This window comes from Suricata suricatta, chromosome 1 (genome assembly GCF_006229205.1).
Source record: "Suricata suricatta isolate VVHF042 chromosome 1, meerkat_22Aug2017_6uvM2_HiC, whole genome shotgun sequence".
Taxonomy (NCBI): domain Eukaryota; kingdom Metazoa; phylum Chordata; class Mammalia; order Carnivora; family Herpestidae; genus Suricata; species Suricata suricatta.
In genome coordinates, this window is record NC_043700.1 from 126,028,554 (window position 1) to 126,048,228 (window position 19,675).

At 43.1% G+C, this 19,675-nt stretch overlaps 1 protein-coding gene across 10 annotated transcripts in view; it reads right to left on the reverse strand.

Annotated features, from left to right (window-relative positions):
* Window positions 1–19,675, reverse strand: part of AFF1 (AF4/FMR2 family member 1) — a 211,735-nt gene that overhangs the window by 12,712 nt on the left and 179,348 nt on the right. For 6 of the 10 annotated variants that reach the window (XM_029943456.1, XM_029943437.1, XM_029943445.1 and 3 more), the window contains 9 exons: window positions 17,680–17,783; window positions 16,263–16,497; window positions 15,482–15,573; window positions 15,235–15,295; window positions 11,897–12,033; window positions 11,247–11,315; window positions 10,398–10,535; window positions 8,357–8,559; window positions 4,754–7,124 (listed from right to left, as the gene is read on the reverse strand). In XM_029943456.1, coding sequence (XP_029799316.1) covers window positions 7,003–7,124; window positions 8,357–8,559; window positions 10,398–10,535; window positions 11,247–11,315; window positions 11,897–12,033; window positions 15,235–15,295; window positions 15,482–15,573; window positions 16,263–16,497; window positions 17,680–17,783 — 1,161 coding nt within the window. In that variant the 3' untranslated portion in view covers window positions 4,754–7,002. Of the gene's footprint in view, window positions 1–940; window positions 1,029–4,753; window positions 7,125–8,356; window positions 8,560–10,397; window positions 10,536–11,246; window positions 11,316–11,376; window positions 11,564–11,896; window positions 12,034–15,234; window positions 15,296–15,481; window positions 15,574–16,262; window positions 16,498–17,679; window positions 17,784–19,675 lie in introns of those variants that run through there. The other 4 variants (XR_003910455.1, XR_003910450.1, XR_003910457.1 and 1 more) reach the window with 2 other exon arrangements.

A 19,675-nucleotide genomic window follows, 5' to 3' on the forward strand; every position in this document is an offset into this window, starting at 1 on the left:
ACTGAGCCACCCAGGCGCCCCTCCCTTTGCATTTTCTAAACATGATTATCTAGAATTGGTAAGGGAATGGATTATCCATGCATGCTAAAAATCACTGAACGTTGGAAGATGTTGGAACAGGGTGAAGCCCATGTTTACAACAGCGTTCTGGTGATCATATCATAACGAAACACTCAAAGTTAGCACCACTGAGGAGTTTAGGTGCCTCCTGATGCGACACCGTGTGAAGTACACCACATACCCTGTGGGGTCTTGCCAAATACAATCAAGACTCTAAGACCAAACCCAGTTTGCAGGAAATCTAGAAGTTGAAGGAATGAATTGAAGGACACTTTGTGGAAACACGCAAATATTTTTAATACAATAAATGTTATGCGTGAACCTTGATTGAATCCTGGTTTGAAAAATAAGCCCTAAGGCCTTTCAGGGACAACTGAAGAAATTTTAACATGATCTGAACTTAAGATGTTAGTAGAAAAGTTTTCTTAGATGATAACATGACATTAGTATTGGAAATGTCCTGGGAAATGCATGCTCAACGTTTTAGGGCTGAAATCTAATTCAGCATAAATATATATGTGCACACATTTACTTAAGGACAGTATGGCACAATATTAAGTACTGAATCTGTCCAACCAGTTTGCTCCAGAGATGGTTGTGGAAGCATCTTTATAATATCCCCTAATTAGAAATAATCTCAATGTCTAACAAGGAAGTTGGTTAAATAAACTGGTACAACCATGCAATGGACAACCACTACTGATAACCTGTAATGGACAAGATAGGACATGGATAGTTTGTGAAACAGATGAAAACCAGAGATTTTTATGACCCATCTTTCCAGGCCTATTTTCAAATGAGCGCTCTTCCATAAAGATCCCTTCCCTTCTCTTAATGACTACAACACTCCCTTTTCCCACATGTGCCATTGCATGCTTACCATTCTTGCTGCTTGTCGACTTGACCACAAGCTTGCTGAGAGACGGTATCTATTCATTAGGACCAATATAAGTAGAGGTCAACCTAACCTAAGGAACAAAAAATGAAAAAGTGGTGGGTAGTGAGGTCTCCATCAGTGTTCAGTCAGAGGCTGGAGGGGAGCTGTGGGCAGTGCGGTGAACTAACGAAGTAACAGGAAGGAATTAAAGGAACCACCAATTTAAGAGTGTTCATGCCAGGCACTATGCTAAACATGCTCCATACCCTCCAGTACAATCCTCACCATCTTATTATAATGGTAGATACCAAATCAACAAAGTTTATAAAAGAGAAAGCCCCAGAGAGGTTAAACAACTTGCCCAAGGACACACAGCAAACTCAGGAGCTAGAATTCAAATTCACCAAGTCAGATTTCAGTACCCTGGTTCTTTCTGATTTCCTAAAGCCACTGGTGTAGAACATTAGCTCTTTCAGAGTAGCAAAGGGAGGAGAGACCAGATGGCCTTTTAATTCCTTTCAATACCAACATTCTACAGATCTGTCCACTCCACAAACAAATTAAAAATAGGCAAATTATGGTCACCATTGTACCTGGCAGGTGGTATCAGAAAGAAAAGATGCCACACTGGCGGTATCAGGCTAATTTGCGTGTGATTGAACTTCTTGAAAATAAACCAAAGGGAAGGATGAGCACCCCGCTACCCCACTTCTTTTCCCACTTTATCTGCAAACAACGGCATGTTATTCCACCATGTGAGACTCGCCTTGGCTATAAATGGTAATTATATATAGCAATTTTGGGAATTAGTTTATTCAGGCAAAATGAAAGCATGGATTCAACCTTAACGATTTCTCTAAATTTTTATTAATTTTTTTTTTTACAGCTCGATCCTCTTGTGAAAAGGAAAGAATTTGAAGATTAACAAGTCAATTACATGTTTTTTTTTTTAACAGCAATTAATCCTCGTTACAGAGAACAAACAAAAGATCTGTGGCACAGTATCTTTGGAAAGATCTTTTGCAAATTTTTCTTCTAAAAAAGAAAACTATAATTTTCACAGATCACATGTCTCTTCCAAAGGACTATACAAGGCAGCTAAATTTTATTCATGAAAGCCCAAGTTGCAGTTCCATTGCTGAAGTAGATAAAATGCATGGAGTCCCCCTTAACTTGTGTTGCACGTCTTCCCATCGAGAGCATCACCGTCTCCCTAGCCTCCTTACAGAGTCACTGTATGGACTACACAGCTGGCACGTTACTCCACAAAGCTAAAGAAAAATTCTTATTTTAGACCAGTGATCATTTATCAACTGGACAATTTATTCCTTTTTTAAACAATTTTAATACCAAGATTTGACTTCCTCTACAGTTACAAGAAAGCAACAAATATATAATATAATATAATATATAATGGCAATAAATTAAAAAAAAAAAAGGCAACCCTGCTCAGGTATCATCCAAAACATGATCACATTCAGAAGAAAAAAAAAAGATTTGGGACACATGGCTATAAACACACACACACACACACACACACACACACACACACACACACACACACCATGAACAGTGTATACTTGGTATTTGAGGGGGGATGTGCAGTAATTTTAACAATACAGGTCGATGGCCTGAACAAAAGGCGGAGTTAATACTGCCTGTGTTAAGCATCGCTTAAACATCTACTTTTAAGCAAAGCAAGGTATCTTCCTTAGGTCAGCCGCGGCCTGCTCTCAGCGGGCCAGTGTGGCCAGCCTTGCCGTCAGTGGTCTTATTCCCTTGTCCTTCCAGGCCAATATAGTACCATCTAGGCCCACGGGGGCTGTAGGTCTCCTTCCTGCCCTTGTGGGTAGAGAGATAGAGGCACTTTCTGCCCATCACAGTACCTGTTGATACCTGGTGCACAGTGGGACACAGTGTGATTTCCCCCAGGACAACAGGAAATTCACAGCCCCCGTAAGTAGATGGTGCTTGTCAACTCAGCACAAAAACTAAAGAACGTGGCCAGTGGTCGTCAGGCGTCGTCACCAAGAAACCAACACGGCTGGATCGCACGCTGGAGGTTTATATGGTAGTGATACCACTTGCAATGTTTGAAGGAAAATCCCCCGACACGTTATTCTGCCAGTCCACCTCCAGCAAACAAAAGGACAGAAGATTAAAAAGGCACAGGAAAAAAACTTACATCCATTAATTCTCAGTATGACCAAAACCAAAAGAGGCAACCTTCTACTGAAAGGGAACAAAGGAGTGAGTCCGCCATAATCCGGACCCTCCTCCTCCATGGCCACTCTGCATAACTCACTTTCCAGTGAGCGAATCTCTGCATTTGTTTCTGAAAGAAGCCCAAACAGTCTTGCAAAATTTAAATGTTGGTAATTTATGGTAAAGAGTGTACTAGGTGAAGTGGCAAAATTTTTCAAAGATTTGTGTAGTGTCTGGGAAAACAAATCCTTAAGAAAAAAGTAGAAAAAAAAAAAAAAGTAGAATCTGTGGCAGGAGGTAGGGAATCAAGCCTTATTGATTCATTCCCCTTAAGGTGTACAAATATGCATCAAACTCCATGAAGCAGAAGAGCAAAGGTACAAGACCCACATTAACAAGTCTTAAAGCCATACCAATATAATACAGCATTGTGCCCAAATTAGCATATTTCAAAATTACGTTTGGTCAACAAAGGCACGATCAATCCAATTCAACCAGCCTCATATTCTGTGTGTGAATGTTTGCATAACACATACAACACACACACACACACACACACACACACACACCTTCCATTTCTCAGATATAAGAGCTGTTCGTTTTAGAGGACATAATGGTTATGTTTTTGCTTCTAAAAATTACTGGACAGGAAACATAACGAAAGAGTAATAAGCTCTCAATTCTACTAACATGAATGTTTAAGGTACCAATTAAGGCAAGTTTTCAGCCAGAAAGGGGTCAATTGTTAGTTTTTCCAACAGCCGGAGATCTGGAGTTAAACGATATAAATAAATGTGTTCTATTTGTCTACAGGAAAAGGCTAAATATTTTGGTCATAACAGACCTATAGAATCAAGGTCCTGTTGTTTAGAAAAATCAGACCCAGTTTGTCTCATTCGGCACTGAGCGCGTCCTCTCAGCCAGCCATTCGGCTGGCCGATGCCTGCGGGAGGGGGGCGGCGCTCGGGGAGTGTCTTCACATTCTTAGCCCAGAGTGATTTGGTAAATTTCAGTGAAGTGCTTTTCATTGTTTAGCAGGGCCGCTAGTCTGGCTAAAATCTCAAGTTCAGTGATTCACATTTTAATTATCTCCAGAAAGGACAGAAACATTCGACATTTTAAAAAGTAAAACAGTGTTTTTCCATTTCTTAATAAAGACACACACACACACACACACACACACACACACATTCACACAAACTGTAGTGCCAAAGGCAAGATTTTCACTCAGGATGTTTTCTATTTGTCTCATTTTATAATCCAGTCCTTTCAATCATCTACCTTAGTAGAAAAATTCTGCCTTTGAGAATTCAAGCATGCAGTGAAAAAGTGCAGTGATTTTTAAAATTGTTCAGACTTCTATATACAACTGTAACAGGAAAAAGACCTTATGAACATTAAGGATTCATCAGCCACAATTTTTCAGATACTCTGTTTAAAACGCGGCCATTGGAAATCCTCTTCTAGGTACAATGCAGTAAGAAGTGGTAATATTCCATGACCAAAATACTACAAATTGATCTCTGCAAATTGGTTAGTTTTTTTCAGGGGACAAATTTTTAATACAAAGGTGGGGGGGGCAACACTATACACAAGCAATAAGGCCACTGAAAAGGAATCAAGTGTTTTTTTTTTTTTAACAAGTGGCTGAGAAATTGACTTAGAAAAGTCTTCAGTCACAGGCGCACTGTCTTTCACGGACAGACCACACACACACACACACACACACACACACACACACACACTCCTACACAATCTGCATAGATCAGAACCTGTCCTAAAAAACACACCCTTCCAAACTGACAGGTGACTTGCACTGGGGAATGGCAGGGTGAAGCGGGGGGGGGGGGGGGGGGGGGGGGGGGGGGGGGGCGCAGGCCAAGTGAATAAGGGAAAAAACGGCATTAAATAACCACATAAACCTGATTCTGGGGTCTGGTCTCCCACATTTTATGAGATGGACACAATGCCACAACCCACCATGCAATTACTGTTCATTTAACAAAAGGTTTTCCATCAGCAAGGGAAACCAGTCCATCAAGATCACACATCAAATTCTTATGCTCAGATATTACTACTGTTGTAATTCTCTGGCTTTAACCTAAACATGAGGTAACAAACTAAACTAGCTACTGGTAACAAAATAGGTTAGAAAAGACACTGAAGGAACAGCTTCACACAAACGGTTCACACATGAAAAATAATTACTCCCACCCTCTACACATCCCTTTAAAGACAGACCAAATTTTACATTCCTCATATGGACCTTCAACCTGTTCATTACTCCCTTCTTCATTAATGATATGAAAATGACAAACATTCTTGGTAGGAAACAAAATGCAGAGGGGCAGAATGGGATGAAGGGAGAGAAAAGTGAACCAACTACAGAGGTAACACTCACTCCTCAATTTTAGTACATGTGCAAATTCTACTTCTAAAAGAGATATAAAGAATTAACTTTTAAAAACACTGCACTCAAAATAATGCTTCCAATAACCTTCAAAGTTTTAATTAAAAACTCTGTGCTTACGGTTCTGTGGGGGTTTTAGTTGTGTTCTTCCATTTTAGGTCATTCCACATGAACTTGGTTAAACGTCTAGAACATGGCAACAACCCAGGGAAGGCCACCGCTCCTCTTTAATCCAATCAAATCTAGTTGACTGGGACCACTCTGGAGTGAAGGCATATGGTGACGATTTTTTTAAAAGTCTAATTAACCACCCAAATCCCCACATCCTCTCAGGGAATTAATTTACTCCAGACAATCAAGGGCTCAGAAAGTCTACTTTTTGCTATAAATATAAAATAATTTGTAGCAGAAAAATATAGCCTAAGAAGTAGATTTCATTTTTTCTTTGCTGACAAAATTCTGAGTTGGTTAGACAACATGAGTTACCACATAACTGTAGACCACAGATCAGCACCTCAAATTCCAGCTCTACTTAAACAAACATTAAAAAGCACTTTAGCCATCTGGTCAGGTATAAATGTTGGTTCCCTTCTTCCCCAAGGTAGAAAATTCATAATCTAGTCAATGGTGACTGCCTTTCACGGAGGCGGGAGATGGGGATGGCAGAGCTGTGTCCTCCACTGCGCATGCGACCTCAAGATGGCTTCCCCGCGGGCCGCAGCTCCTCCCTCCGCGGCTCTGGCGTAGGCGGACTTGCAGCAGCGACGGAGAAACCCGAGCTGGGGGCACGGGCGGTGCTCCAGGCAACGGGAAGGTTGGGAATGGGGAGAGTTGCCTTCAATTTTATAAATTATGACAATACTTGGTATTATCAAAGCGATTGTTCACGGGCAGAAAGTGGGGTACAGTGGGCTCCTTCACAACTTATGCTTTATAGATGACCGTTAGAATTTACCAAACAAAACAAATATTTCCCCCCTAAACTTAAAAGAAAAAAAAATCATCCACAAAACCCTACACCAAAATCCATTGCTTAAAAAATTTCCTTCTGGGAACGGACTAAGGTGGCTACTGAGATGACAAGCACTTGCTCTCAGAGCTGAAACTGCTTCTCCTCGTTTCATCTGCAATTTGCATCCTGCTGGTTTAAAGAAGTATGGAAATGTTTCTAGACCACTCATATGCCCACTTAAGTCTACATTGCACCTCTGTCCTTCAGTCAGGAAAGGCAAGATCATCTCTGAGGCCAGCCTCCTCATTCTGCTTCTGCATAACCACCATGTCCAACCAACGATCACTTAAGTTCTTGGAAGTGTAAGTGGACAAATGTCCTGGCCATCTCATGGTGCTTCTCGAGTTTGGTGTCCTGATGAGACAAATGTCTGAACTGTTTTTGAGGCTTTCAATGTGCAAAAAAGTTCCCAAGCCATCAACTCAACTTGGGCCTCCGTTAAGGTGTTTTGGTTGCTTGTTTTAGCCGCTGAAAACCCTGTCTTGTGTAGTGCACCAGATCCATCAAACTGCTGTTGAGGGCCAAGGCGCACACACTGGTGCTGAGCTGAGCAAAAAACTCTGCAAACAAAGCAAAACCAAAACCAAGTAAACATATTTGCATCCACAAAAATAATAAAGGAAACATAAAGAGTCAAAGTTCCAGCAACTATATCCCCACAGTATTCTGTACTTCATCACGGCAAAAAAATCACGATCTACCGTAAATGGCCCAGTAGTCACATCCCTCTGCTGGACTCGAAGGGTAGGACCGGGTTGGTTTTAGAGTTGAATCCAGAATGCCTGGCACAGTGGCTGATGTTGGAAAATACCCAATTTACACTACTGGGTCAATGTATGTGTGAATCAGAACAAAACAAATCCCAACATGTTAAAAGCATCATTTGTTTGCTAGGAAAGAAAATAAAGTTCTAAGAGGCTATGTGAAAATTAAGTGGCTGCGGCTAGCTGGCCACACCTTCCCCGAAGCCAGGACAAACTACAGAGTGGCATTAATGTGGCATTTACACATAAGCATCTCCTTAGCGGTCCCCGGCACTGCAACGAGCCGTCCCTCTAACAGCACACCCTCTGCCATCTCCTAAATCTTGCACTTCTCCAGCAACCGCCTTCCCAAAGAGGTCTCGACAGTGCTCACTCTGCCCTATTTCTTCCACCGTTGCTAACCATTTTTCTCAGCACACACTGAACAAGCCGGCACCTCCGTGCTGAGGTTCCACGGCTCCGCTTGTCGGGCCCGGGGACGGCTGAGGGCTCTCCTTCCCCGTCCACCTTGTCCCCGTGCTAGCGTTTCAGTTCAGGCTGAAATAGCGATGCCAGAACTTTTTTTTTTTTTTTTTTTTTAATGTTTGTTTATTTTTGGAGAGACAGTAACAGAATGAGTGGGGGAGGGGCAGAGAGAGGGCAACACGGACTAGAAAGCAGACTCCAGGCTCTGAGCTGTCTGTCCCCGCACAGAGCCTGATGAGGTGCTCAAGCCCAGGAGATGTGAGATCATGACCTGAGCCAAAGTAGGACACTTAACCAGCTGAGCCACCCAGACGCCCCGGCAATGCCAAAACTTCTAAAGAGGCAAGGTGCCAAAACCACTTCTAACTTAATTTTGCTAGGATCGAGCCCCAGAAATCTGGCTCCAAGGCAGCAGAGCACAAGAAAGAACTGTGACTGGGCAATGAAGCAGAGTGGACAAAATGTGGGAAGAGTAAATACCTACACATTTCCTTTCCTTCAGTAACAATGTGATTCCCTCCCAAGCCCCCGTCTCCAGTAATGACAACCACAGAGCCATTTACCTTTATTCTTCCTCGTAAGGATTTCCGCCTGTTCCCAAAGATCAAAGGCCGTAAGGACATGGGAAGTAATGGTGACATAAGAAGATGTCATGTTTTGGATGGTGACAGGCATCCCACTGCTCCCGACGCCGCCAGCACTTGACTGGGACCCCACGGAGCTGGCAGAAGGCATTGGGGAGAGAGGGGACGGTGTGCCTGTGCTTCTGAAAGGCAAAAAGGCAAAGAAGGGAACTGGTTAATCATCTAAACCCAGAGATTCTGGGTTTCTTGTCTCTGGGACCACAGCCCAAGAGACAAAGTTTCTGTGTCTATTAGCCAAAATGACAATCGCTGCTGCCAGATCACAGACACCCTTCTATCCTTAGTATTTGGGGAATTACTTCATAAAATACAACAAAATAGGGCCCCCAAGTAGAGAAAAACCAGGACGGAGGCAAGGTGTCCTCCACCGAACCAGGTGGGCGAATCTGGATTCCGGGCACACTGCGCCATTTACGCAGTCTACCCCTCAGCCCAGAAGCCCTCCTGCTCCCCACCCTCAACTTCTGCTAAGACAATGCTTCCCTGTGAAGATGCCCTCACCTCCCATTGATTCATTCTTTATCCTGTGCATTTACTGAGTACAAGTTGGTACTTGGCACTCTTCCAGACACTAGGGAAACATCATGGCTTCCTTTTGGCCACCACCTGAACGCGTGCATCTCTTTGCATTTCCCTATTACCTATCACATTTGTCACATCCCATTATATCCTTCTGTCTATTCCTTTCCCTTTCTTGAAGGAAATCCTTGCATTTCTAGCACTCAGTACAAAGAGTGGGCTCTTGACACACATCTGCTGAATCACTGACTGGATGAACACAGGACGGCCTCTGAGGAGACTGGGCAGGAAGTATTATGCATCAGGGAAGCACGGCCTCCTCTTCACCCTCACATGGACTGTGCGCCGGTACATGCAGGCTAACGAGCACCTTGATGTGCAGCAACTGCGAAACACAAGACACTTACACCTAAAAAGTAATGGGAAGACGGGCCAGCAGCAGGAGCCGCATGACTGGGTGCCCTTGCCCTCGGGGGACCTGCAGGGACCTGAAGGGTCCCCAGGAAAGTGTACATTTTGAAGGCTCTGACTGGAGCCTCCATGAGGGCAGAGATCCCTCTGCTTTGTTTACTGCTATGCTCGCTGGCTGCTCCCAAACAAGGTCAGGCACACAGAGGACGGCTTGCTATGTCGTGGCTGGACAGGCCGTGAAGTTCTCTAAAATAATGTGTCTGACAGCTTGGAGGGAAGGGTCATGAAAATTTTCAGAGGCACAAAGTTACTTCTCAATCCAGACTGGGTTTTTTTGGGGTTTTTTTGTTTGTTTGTTTGTTTTGAGAGGCCATATGGGAATCTCTTGAATGTGCCAGAAATGGGGCAACTTCTGGGGGATACTCTGAAAATAGCAAAACTTATCAGAACTGGGACCTTTTCAAGGAGTATGACCAGATTTTTAAAAATACTAGGCAGATACCACAGGAAGAAAATTCTATCTTTATTTTAAAAACATCTGCACAAAAATTGTTCTGTAGTGTCTTAAGGAACAAATAAATAATTTTAGTTCACAGGCAGGTGTTGTGTGCGGGGGGAATTTAGAGAGAACTTTTTTCATTCTTCAAATCACTGTCATTGTCATAAATCCTAGAGAAGGTGGAGGGCATACAGTTCTGGAAAGTTCTTGTTTACTGAAATGCCAAGATGGCATGCCATCTAGAGGGAGAAAAGACTTTGGCTCTGATTGACTCTGCCGTCTGTTTTGTGTTGTCAGGCAAATCTAAAGACCCTATGTTCTCTGTAATTATCTTTTTATATTACTCAATCAGCCAACACCTTGACTTCCTTAAAAAGGTAAAAATATGCTAATAATTTAAGTTTAAGGAGATTAGCACACAGATGTACACAATTTTTGAAAAGCCAAAGTCATACAGATGGTTGCAAAAGCAAGAAGCAAATAAGGAAATAACTCAATTTTGAAAATAATTTAAATTTGACTTTTTATTACCTTGCAATGCATGGAGAAGGTGCCTGGGCAACTTTGAAAAAACTGCTGAAATGTTCATTAAGAGCACGAGAGTACTTTATTGCTGTATCTTTTTTACAACGAAACATCGCCATGTTCAAAATGGATTGGCAGCGCATGCTGTGAACATACACAGAAGTTAAAGTGAAGCATGATTTTACAGACATTGAGTATCACCGCTACAGAAAGCCATCTAACTAATCTTTTATAGCTTAAAGAACACACTGGGTTTTCCTCATCCACACGAGGAAGAGTATCTTAAGAATCTTACTGCACTGTTCACACTATCATCAAAAGTAAATATTGGTGGGGGCACCTGGGTGGCTCAGTCAGTTAAGTGTCTGACCTCAGCTCAGATCATGACCTCACAGTTCGTGGGTTCAAGCCCCATATCGGGCTCTGTGCTGACAGCTCAGAGTCTGGAGCCTGCTTCGGGTTCTGTGTCTCCCTCTCTCTCTCTCTGCCCCTCCCCCATTCATGGGCTGTGCACGAGCTCACTCTCTCTCTCTCTCTCTCTCTCTCTCTCTCTCAAAAATATACAAACATTAAAAAAAAAAGTAAATATTGGTGGGAAAACACAAATATACAAGAATATAACTGAAGTTACAAGACCAAAGCACCCACTGAGTCATCGGTAACATGGCGCTAGATGCCCTTCATAACAAGTAACTATCACTAGGATAAACCCGTAAACCACGTACCTCCTACTTTCTGGTCTTGTTCCACCTTTTATTATAATTTCCATGTTAAGAAAGCAAATTCTAAAATCTTTTTTTGTAACAGCAAAAGATGCAAAAGCAAATGCTATTTAGACCCAAAAAAAGTACCCACCATAAAACAGCAAATATTTTCTCTTGTGGAGCTGAGGCATCTGAGAAGGATTTTAATGACATTATAAATCTACAGGAAAACATAAAAACACAACAGGTTAAACAAAAGCAGTTAGAAAATCCCAGGAAAAAAGACATCTTATATTACGTCTGTCTTAGCTTTCTGCTGATTTCCCTGAAGTTGCGAAGACATGAAAAAAACCCCAAAGCTGTAGAGCAGTAATTTGAGCCGTTCAGAAAGGCAGGTGCGGGCTTGTCTCTTCTACGGCCCATGTGCTCGAAGCCACGTAGCTCGTAGGCTCGTCCTCACTAAGTCCCCTGCCGAAATGCAGAAGATAAGGAAGGGAGCTTAAGGTGAGCTGCCAGCACATCTGCTAAGAAAGCCAAACTGGAAAAACCAGCCCCTCCCTGAAAGGACTGGCGTTTCACAGTGAGCGGGCAAAACGAGAGCCAGACTCGGTCACTCAGCTCTAGCGCTTCATCTAGACGTGCTACACCCCAGTTTCGGCCCCCAGAAGAGGTCCTGGATTAGCTACTTTTTTAAGGCTCCCCTTTATTAAGCTGTCTTCACACTAAGTTCAGATGGATTAAAGCAATAAAGGGGAGGAAAGAGAAGTGCTCGGGCAGACGGCAGAGTCACTGGGCACTTACTTGATGAGGTCTACGGTTTCTGAGTACACCGAGTAAGCCGCCTGGGACGCCGGGCTCTCCGACTCCATGGCGATCCCACACTCGATAAAGGACAAGGCGGCCTCCACGTACTTAAAAGCCTTCCCAACCTTGTCTGTCTGCAGGAGGAGAACATGGTCGTTGTTAGGCCTAAGAGAGACTTGTGTTTCGTTTCTCAATCACATTCTTTAACCTTAACTTCTTTCCAACTGTCTTAGTTTACTTATGGCCAGAGAAAAGTGTGAGAACAAATGAACTCAAAATGATAACCAAAAAGCCTGTTGGCTCTGACCCACTGAAAACTTTCTTTTAGCAAAAATTTAGTAAGAAGAAGAAAATAATCTTAAGACCAGTCTCTCAAAATCTTAAACTACATTTTCAAACAAAGGCAATAAGTCCCCTTGCTCTTAGTGTGCAATTACTCATTACATAATTTACTTTAGGAATAGATTTTTCTACACATCTAGAAGGACGCAGACACAAATATCTTTGTTATGTGTGGAAGTTTACCTTATAGGCATTAGAAAACATTATGGTTTATGAGATATTATGTCTAATAATTGTTTTATGTATTTTAGAGCCAAACAGATCATCCCATCTTCTCTGGAAGTCAGGGTTCAGTGTACAAGGTTAACCCCTGGGCCAGCAGAAGTCTGTGAATAAAATCAAATGCTGGTGGTCACCCAAACCTGAAGGCATGCTGTGTCACTTAATGCTCCCCTCACTGGAGCCCGGCCAGCTCCTCTGAGGCTGTGATAGCACAGCCTTTTCTTTACACTTGGCATATGCACCGCGTGTCATAAGAGCAACTGATTAACATGACATTTCCAAGTCTGTAGTTGTTGCCAACGCTTTCAATCTGATATGTTCAAAAAGAAATAATAAAAAGAGCAAAGATGCAAGTGGAGCGAGGGAGATGGTGACACATCAGCAAAGATAGTGTGGGGCTACTAATGTTTTAAAATAACTTGGTTCCAGGGCACCTGTGTAGCTCAGTCGGTTGCGTGTCTGACTTTGGTTCAGGTCATGATCTCACGGTTTGTTAGGTTTGAGCCCCGCGTCCATCTCTGTGCTGTCAGCTCAGAGCCCATGGAGCCTGCTTCACATTCTTTGTCTTCCTCTTTCTCTGCTCCTCCCCAACTTGTGCTCTCTCTCTCTCTCAAAAGTAAATAAACACTTAAAAAAATTTTAACAACTCAATTCTAATATATCTCTTCTAGAGAAGGCAGTCTCAGAAAATTAGTGACAGAAAGAATAAAGATTAAATTGGCAAGCTCCAGTGAATCAGCAAGTATAAAGCCTTATTGGTTTGCTTCATTGGTGAGAATTTAATTGAAATTTATTTATTCAATGCCATTTCCTTTATGGAATTTCTGAGGTTTATACTGGTCTTAGCATATACATAAAAGAAACTATCGTAAAACAAGTTGCCTCTTTGAGGTGAATATTTTCTAAGACCGTTAATGCAAGTACTCCTGTGCCCGCCCCTCTGGGGCTCCGGAGCCGGCATCCAAGCAGTAGCGTTCACGTTTCCCTGCTCAACAGTGACTCCCATGTGGAGACAAAATACACCCCGCTACATTCAGTTGTGAACTTAACTCCTTGGAATCCAAAATGGACCTATTTGAGACCTTGTGCAATTAAAAGGAGTATATTACTAAAGAATATTACCCAAAAAAACACTACAAAGAGGCTGGCCATTGAGGTTTTTGTCTAAACTGGCATATTTTCACAGTGAAACGAGTAAATTGTTATTTATTAAAATGAGATTCAACAGGTATAAATCAGGACTATCCTGGCCAACCAGGGACATAAGGACAGCTTAGGTAGGGAGAAAGATGTGCAACTGTATAAATTAAAAGCAAAACAAAGTTCCCTGGACTACTGTTTGAATAATGAAGGGATCTAGTGCTGAAAACATCCAATGCCAAGACATAGTTTAGACAGCCAGCTGACAAAGTACTGAATATTTACTCTTACAAAACACAAAAGGTTCTTAGAGTTTTGGCACCAACTTCGGAGAGCTGGAAGGCTGAGACGGGAAGAAGGCCCTCATTTGGTGCAGAGTCAGACGTCTTACTTTGATCCAGGCCGTCCTGGAGACAGGCCTCAGAGGTTTGTCTCTGATCCCTTACGGCACCCAGCATAGTTAAGGACTCAAAAGACATCCTGCCCTGATGACCGGGGCTGATAAAAGGGTCTCGGTCCAGCCCTCCCTGGGCAGGCATCTGAGCAGAGACATCTAGGTTGGGGTTGAAGAGCACTAGACCAGGATCTTGCGGCCACCACGGGCAGGTCTGACTGTGATCCCCATGGGCCTCTGGACTGTGTGGGTAGGTCTGTATGTGGGAGAAAGAGGCATTCATGCTCTTCCCATGTGGTACAAAATTCAATATATGATATTGGCAGGGGTTTAGGCCTGGAGAATACATTAAATAAAAGGCCCTGAGTCTTAGATGTTTAAACATAACAAAGGGCAAACATCATCTCATTATATTGCAGCAGAAATGTAAAAGCACATTTAATTATGCATGCAATTAAGAACAAAGCACCACTTTTCAGAAGTCCCAAAAGCCACTGTGTAAAGAGGGCTCTTTTTTTCTTTTAATTTAATATTTATTTTGAGACAGAGCAGAGGATGAGAAGGGCAGAGAGAGGAGGAAGACGCAGAATCTGAAGCAGGCTCCAGGCTCCAAGTGGTCAGCACAGAGCCCAACATGGGGCTCAAACTCACGAACCACAAGATCATGACCTGAGCCGAAGTCTGACGCTTAACTGACAAACCACCCAGGTGCCCCGAGAGAGCTCATTATTAAAAAGCATGTTTACCAACGGTGCAATCATTACCTTCATCTTAAAATTTTACCTAACAGCATTTGGTCTGCATTCCCGCGGGTTACTACCTAAAAGGTTTTAATTTTGGAGGCAAACAGACTACCTCACTTTTTGAAATGTTTCAGGTAGAACACAAATTCATAGACTTTTAATAGCAGAACTTGCCTTTCACATCGAAAGAGTTAACTCAGTGGCATAAGGAAGCACTCGTGCATTAAATCAAACATTACCAGGTAGATCTGACTTCCATTCGTTTAGATATAAAACTTGTCACTAAAACACTCTGTATATTCGCCTGTGCTCGGATGAGTCGGAGAAAATAATTTCACTAGTAAGAATCCCTTACCCCCTGTTCCTCAAGACCCTGCTGATCCCACTTCTGCTATAGCAGATGGGAGCCCTCCCCCTCCCCTCCCCCCCCTCCCCCACTGTTCAGATAACTCCTCAGAACACATTCCAGCCAAGGGAAGAAGAGCCAAACTGACCATTAACTCTGCTCTTTGCTTCAACTTTTTGGCCTCCTTCATGTGAAAATCTGCTTGTTGTCTGAAAGAGAAGCAAAGATCGGGGGTGGGTCACAGGAACCTAGAAATTACTATTCAGGGGCAAGAGGACTTAAGACTAAGAGGGCAGAAAGCAATGGGAGGAGACAGAGGGCAGAGGAGCAAGTCCACAGAGAAGGGGCAGAGGGAAAGGGAACCAAACAGGAGCGGTGAGCATCCAGGGTCTTACCTGTCAAGCTTCACTGGAGGCTTCCCTGGTTTAGAATTACCATTTGGCAAAGAAGGCACTAGAAAAGGATTTGCAGTATCTCCAGAAGATCCCTTAAAAAAAAAAAATCATACAGATGACACTCCAACATTTAAAACCACTGTCCTAAAGGGACCATTCCTCTAAATTAGACCAAAATAGTAGTTCAAAAAGGAAGAAACCAAGCACTGCACAATTTAGCTTGGTTTTGGCATTTTCCTGGCTAGATTCGACTGACACCATAGGTTCCGATTGTACTGAGGACTAAAAAGATGGAAGACAAGAACATCCAGGAGAACAGATATTCAACAAAGCTAAACATAGTATTTTCTCTTAGTCAATACACACACACACCCACCCACACACACCCAGGTTAGTGGCAAGAGAAGAACTTGTATTTGACATGTATTTGAAAGTGGCTTAATTTTCCCCCACTATAATCAAGATTTAAAGTATTTGACAAGAATTAACCAGAATAACTATTTTTTATTGCAAATCACCTGAGAGAAAATTAACACAAAAAACTATTCTAATTTTTCAACCTCTGGGCCACTTTAAGATGAATAAACTGATATCTAAACTTGTATGGAATATTAACCATCTTTTTAATGTCCCTCTAAAAAGCACAACTTTAAACACAAGTAACTCACTGCTGCCTTACTAACAGTGATGAAGGGTTCTGAAATCCCACCCCCGGGAACGTCTCTTACTGGGAATGTACAGATGCACCAAGGACCCGGCTCCCTAAGTCGCAGCGGCTTACTTTGTGCTCCGCGCAGTTCCCAGACCCCTTCCCCTCCGCTCTGCGGTGCTTCGGGGCCGAGGGCTCTTTGTGGCCGCCCTTGCTGCCGCTGGCACTTGGGGGAGGGTCCTGGTCCGCCTCCCGCTGCGGCCTCTTCTGTGCAGGCTTGGCCAGCTTCTGGGAGGACGAGGACGAGGACACATGTTGGGGGGGAAGCAGTTCCTTCTTTGAGGGCTCAGAGGAGGGCCTGGGTGCTCTGGAAGGAAACATCACTCAAAGCTGAGTTAAGGGAACCACACAACTCAGTCGTTTAGTTGTAAGATAAAATGGCTGCTGACATCAAAACTTAAGAAATCAGACCATGAAATCCATTCCTATAGGAAGGTCAAATTTCAGGGACTTTTGGTACCTCTGATGGATCTAGTTTTACCTGTGAACAATGGATAAAGTTGTGGGTTTTGTCACTAGGCTTGCAGAGTCCGCCAAGGACCACAACCTCCCCTGACCCAGTTAGTCTCCCCAAATTGTTTTCCTCTCACACGTGGGCAAGCCCAGCTGCCCCTCCTCCCTCCCAAATCTCTGCGGGCTCCAGACAGGGACACCATGCACTTTCTTCTGCCAAGTCATTTCGTGAATCGATTTCTTGGCAAAACCAGAGAGTGAATAACAATTACACCTTCTTGGAGCCACTCCCCTTCCCTGTGGCGCCCTCTCTCCAAAGGAAGAGACACAGCGAGCAGGCACGTGCATTCCTAGTATTCACTTCAAGAAAGAGCACCAACCCCAGGCTCTCAGAGTTCAAGTGCTGGCTCCATCTGTCAAGAACTTTGTGACTATGGAAAAGTCATTTTCTCTGTGCCTCAGTTTCCAATTCTGAAGAGTAAGGATAATAATAACACTTGTCCTGATTTTATTTAAAATACTTTTAGAAAGAAATTACTTCCAGAAGTCCTGGAAATTTCCCATTGTTAAAATGCCTTTGATAGGGGCGCCTGGGTGGCTCAGTCGGTTGGGACTCCCGACTTTGGCTCAGGTCAGATCTCATGTTCGTGGGTTCGAGCCCCACGTCAGGCTCTGTGCTGACAGCTAGCTCAGAGCCTGGAGCCTGCTTCCGGTCTGTGTCTTCTCTCTCTGACCCTTCCTCTCTCATGCTCTGTTTCTCTCTGTACCAAAAATAAATAAAACATTAAGAAAAATTAAAAAAAAAAAACAAAACCTGATGTTAAAAATGCCTTTGATAAACCCAAGTTTGCTGCTCAATGAATTAATTCCTAAAAGGTCCTCATGGATGAAACCAACATCACACCAACTTGTCTGCACATCCGAGCTGGACATGCGTGTTAATCCACTCCTACCACAGAAGAGAAATGTGTTTACCCAGTCAAGACCCAGGGAGACTCGATCACCTTTCAAGGCTGTTGTTAACCTCTATACTCACCTTGTTTTAGAACTTTCTTTGTGGGAGGATGAAGACGATGGCTGTGACCTGGTTTCTTTCTCCAGTCTGGCTTTCTTGCTATCATGGTCTTTCTCTGCATCACCCTATTAGTGCAGCGTAACAAGGTACGCGGTTACAAACACAGTCGTACAGACAAAACAGAACAGACTACACAGCAAAGTAAAGAGAGTACTTAGACTTTTGGTCACGTCTATACACAGACAACAGACTCCCAGGTACCTACACTGTGTGTCGGGGGATGGAGGAACACAGACAGTCTAGATTTGATGAGATTTGTACTGAGACCAGTTTCCATATAAGGAAGGAGTATTCTTCCCATTTAGGAAAGGGAGGGTGTCGAGTAATAGCTGAAGACAAGAATGATGGTCTTCAACACATTACTGACGTTTTACTAAACAAAAAGAATCCGGGCGCCCAGGTGGCTCAGTTGGTTGGGCGTCTGACTTCAGCTCAGGTCATGATCTCAGAGTCTGTGGGTTCAAGCCCTGCGTCAGACTCTGTGCTGGCAGCTCAGAGCTTGGAGTCCACTTCCGATTCTGTATGTCCTTCTCTCTCTGCCTGTCCCCTGCTCTGTCTCTCTCTCAAAAATAAATAAATGTTAAAAAAAAAAATTAAACATAAAAGAATCAACATGCACATTCACAGCAATAACAGATGATCTTATGAGTGAGGGTATCTCCTTTTCTATCAAAAGAACAGTCCATTTAACAACCACTAACTTTTTCTCTATTATTATTTAAATATTTTTAATGTTTATTTTTGAGAGAGTGCACATGCCCACACACGTGAGGAGGGGAGAGGCAAAGGGGGGGTGGGAGAGAGAGGATACAAAGCAGGCTCTGCATCAATAGCAGTGAGCCTAATGCAGGGCTCGAACTCACGAGCCATGAGATCATGACCTGAGCTGAAGTTGGATGCCCCACCGAGACGCCGCTCTTTCTTTCTTTTTTAAAGACTATCTTCGTATCTCTCTATATAGATATAGGGACACGTGTTTTTTGTTTTCAAAAAATTTGTAAAAAGTGAAGGATAAGTATAATTTGAATGAGAGAAGAGGGATGAGCAGAAGGGATATTTAATTCTACGGAGAGGCACGTAATCTCAAAAACACCTACTTATACCAACTAAAGTGCAAGCTGAACATATGCAATCACTGAGAGAGCAAAGAATTCTCCACGGCAAAAGTCTTTTTTCATTTGTCAACATGCAGACCAAATTCACAGCAAGTCTAACACAGCGACTTAGCAGCGGCCTCCTTCCAACCGGTCTGGGCTCACATGACCGCTCCGTGGGATGGGAGTGCTTCTTAATTCCGATGCACATTTAAAACCAAACTCCTCCCACTGTCAGTCAGTTCACCAAGAGAAAAATCTGGGACACTGCCAGTAAAACTAGGACAATCCCTAAAAAACCTAAAATCCTCTCTCAAAGCTTAACTTAAAGGAAAAAAAAATTCTTCATATTAATGGATTGTGATTCATATCACTGGTTGTGATTCATTCTCTGAATTTCTCTAAGAGAAATGAATAAATTAAGAGGTGTAGCCTCAAGCTCTGCCCAGACACTAACAGACAGCCTGATCTGGCTCAAAAGAAGGGGAAACAGGAAAAACAGACCCCTCCTCCTCCAGAAGGTCTGCAACAAATGTGCCTAAGTGTGCACATGCATTCAGCCCTTCCTATCTCCTTTGGGAAATGTTCATTTCTTGTTTCAAAATTGAGCATTCAAAGTGGCTTAGAAAAAATACAGGTGTTTAATCTCCTGGTGTGTGCACAAGTGAGACTAGTAAGAAGGGTAAATATGGGCACAGAAGAGAACTTAGATCCCAGGGAAGGCCTTTACCTTCCTGGATGCTGGTTCTGCGGGATCTGTACACTCCCGACCGACACCCACCAGACAGCATCGAGGAAGAACTGGCCATGGCTAGTCCAAAGTGATTAAGTTCAAAGACTTAGTGCAAAAATGAGAAATGGAA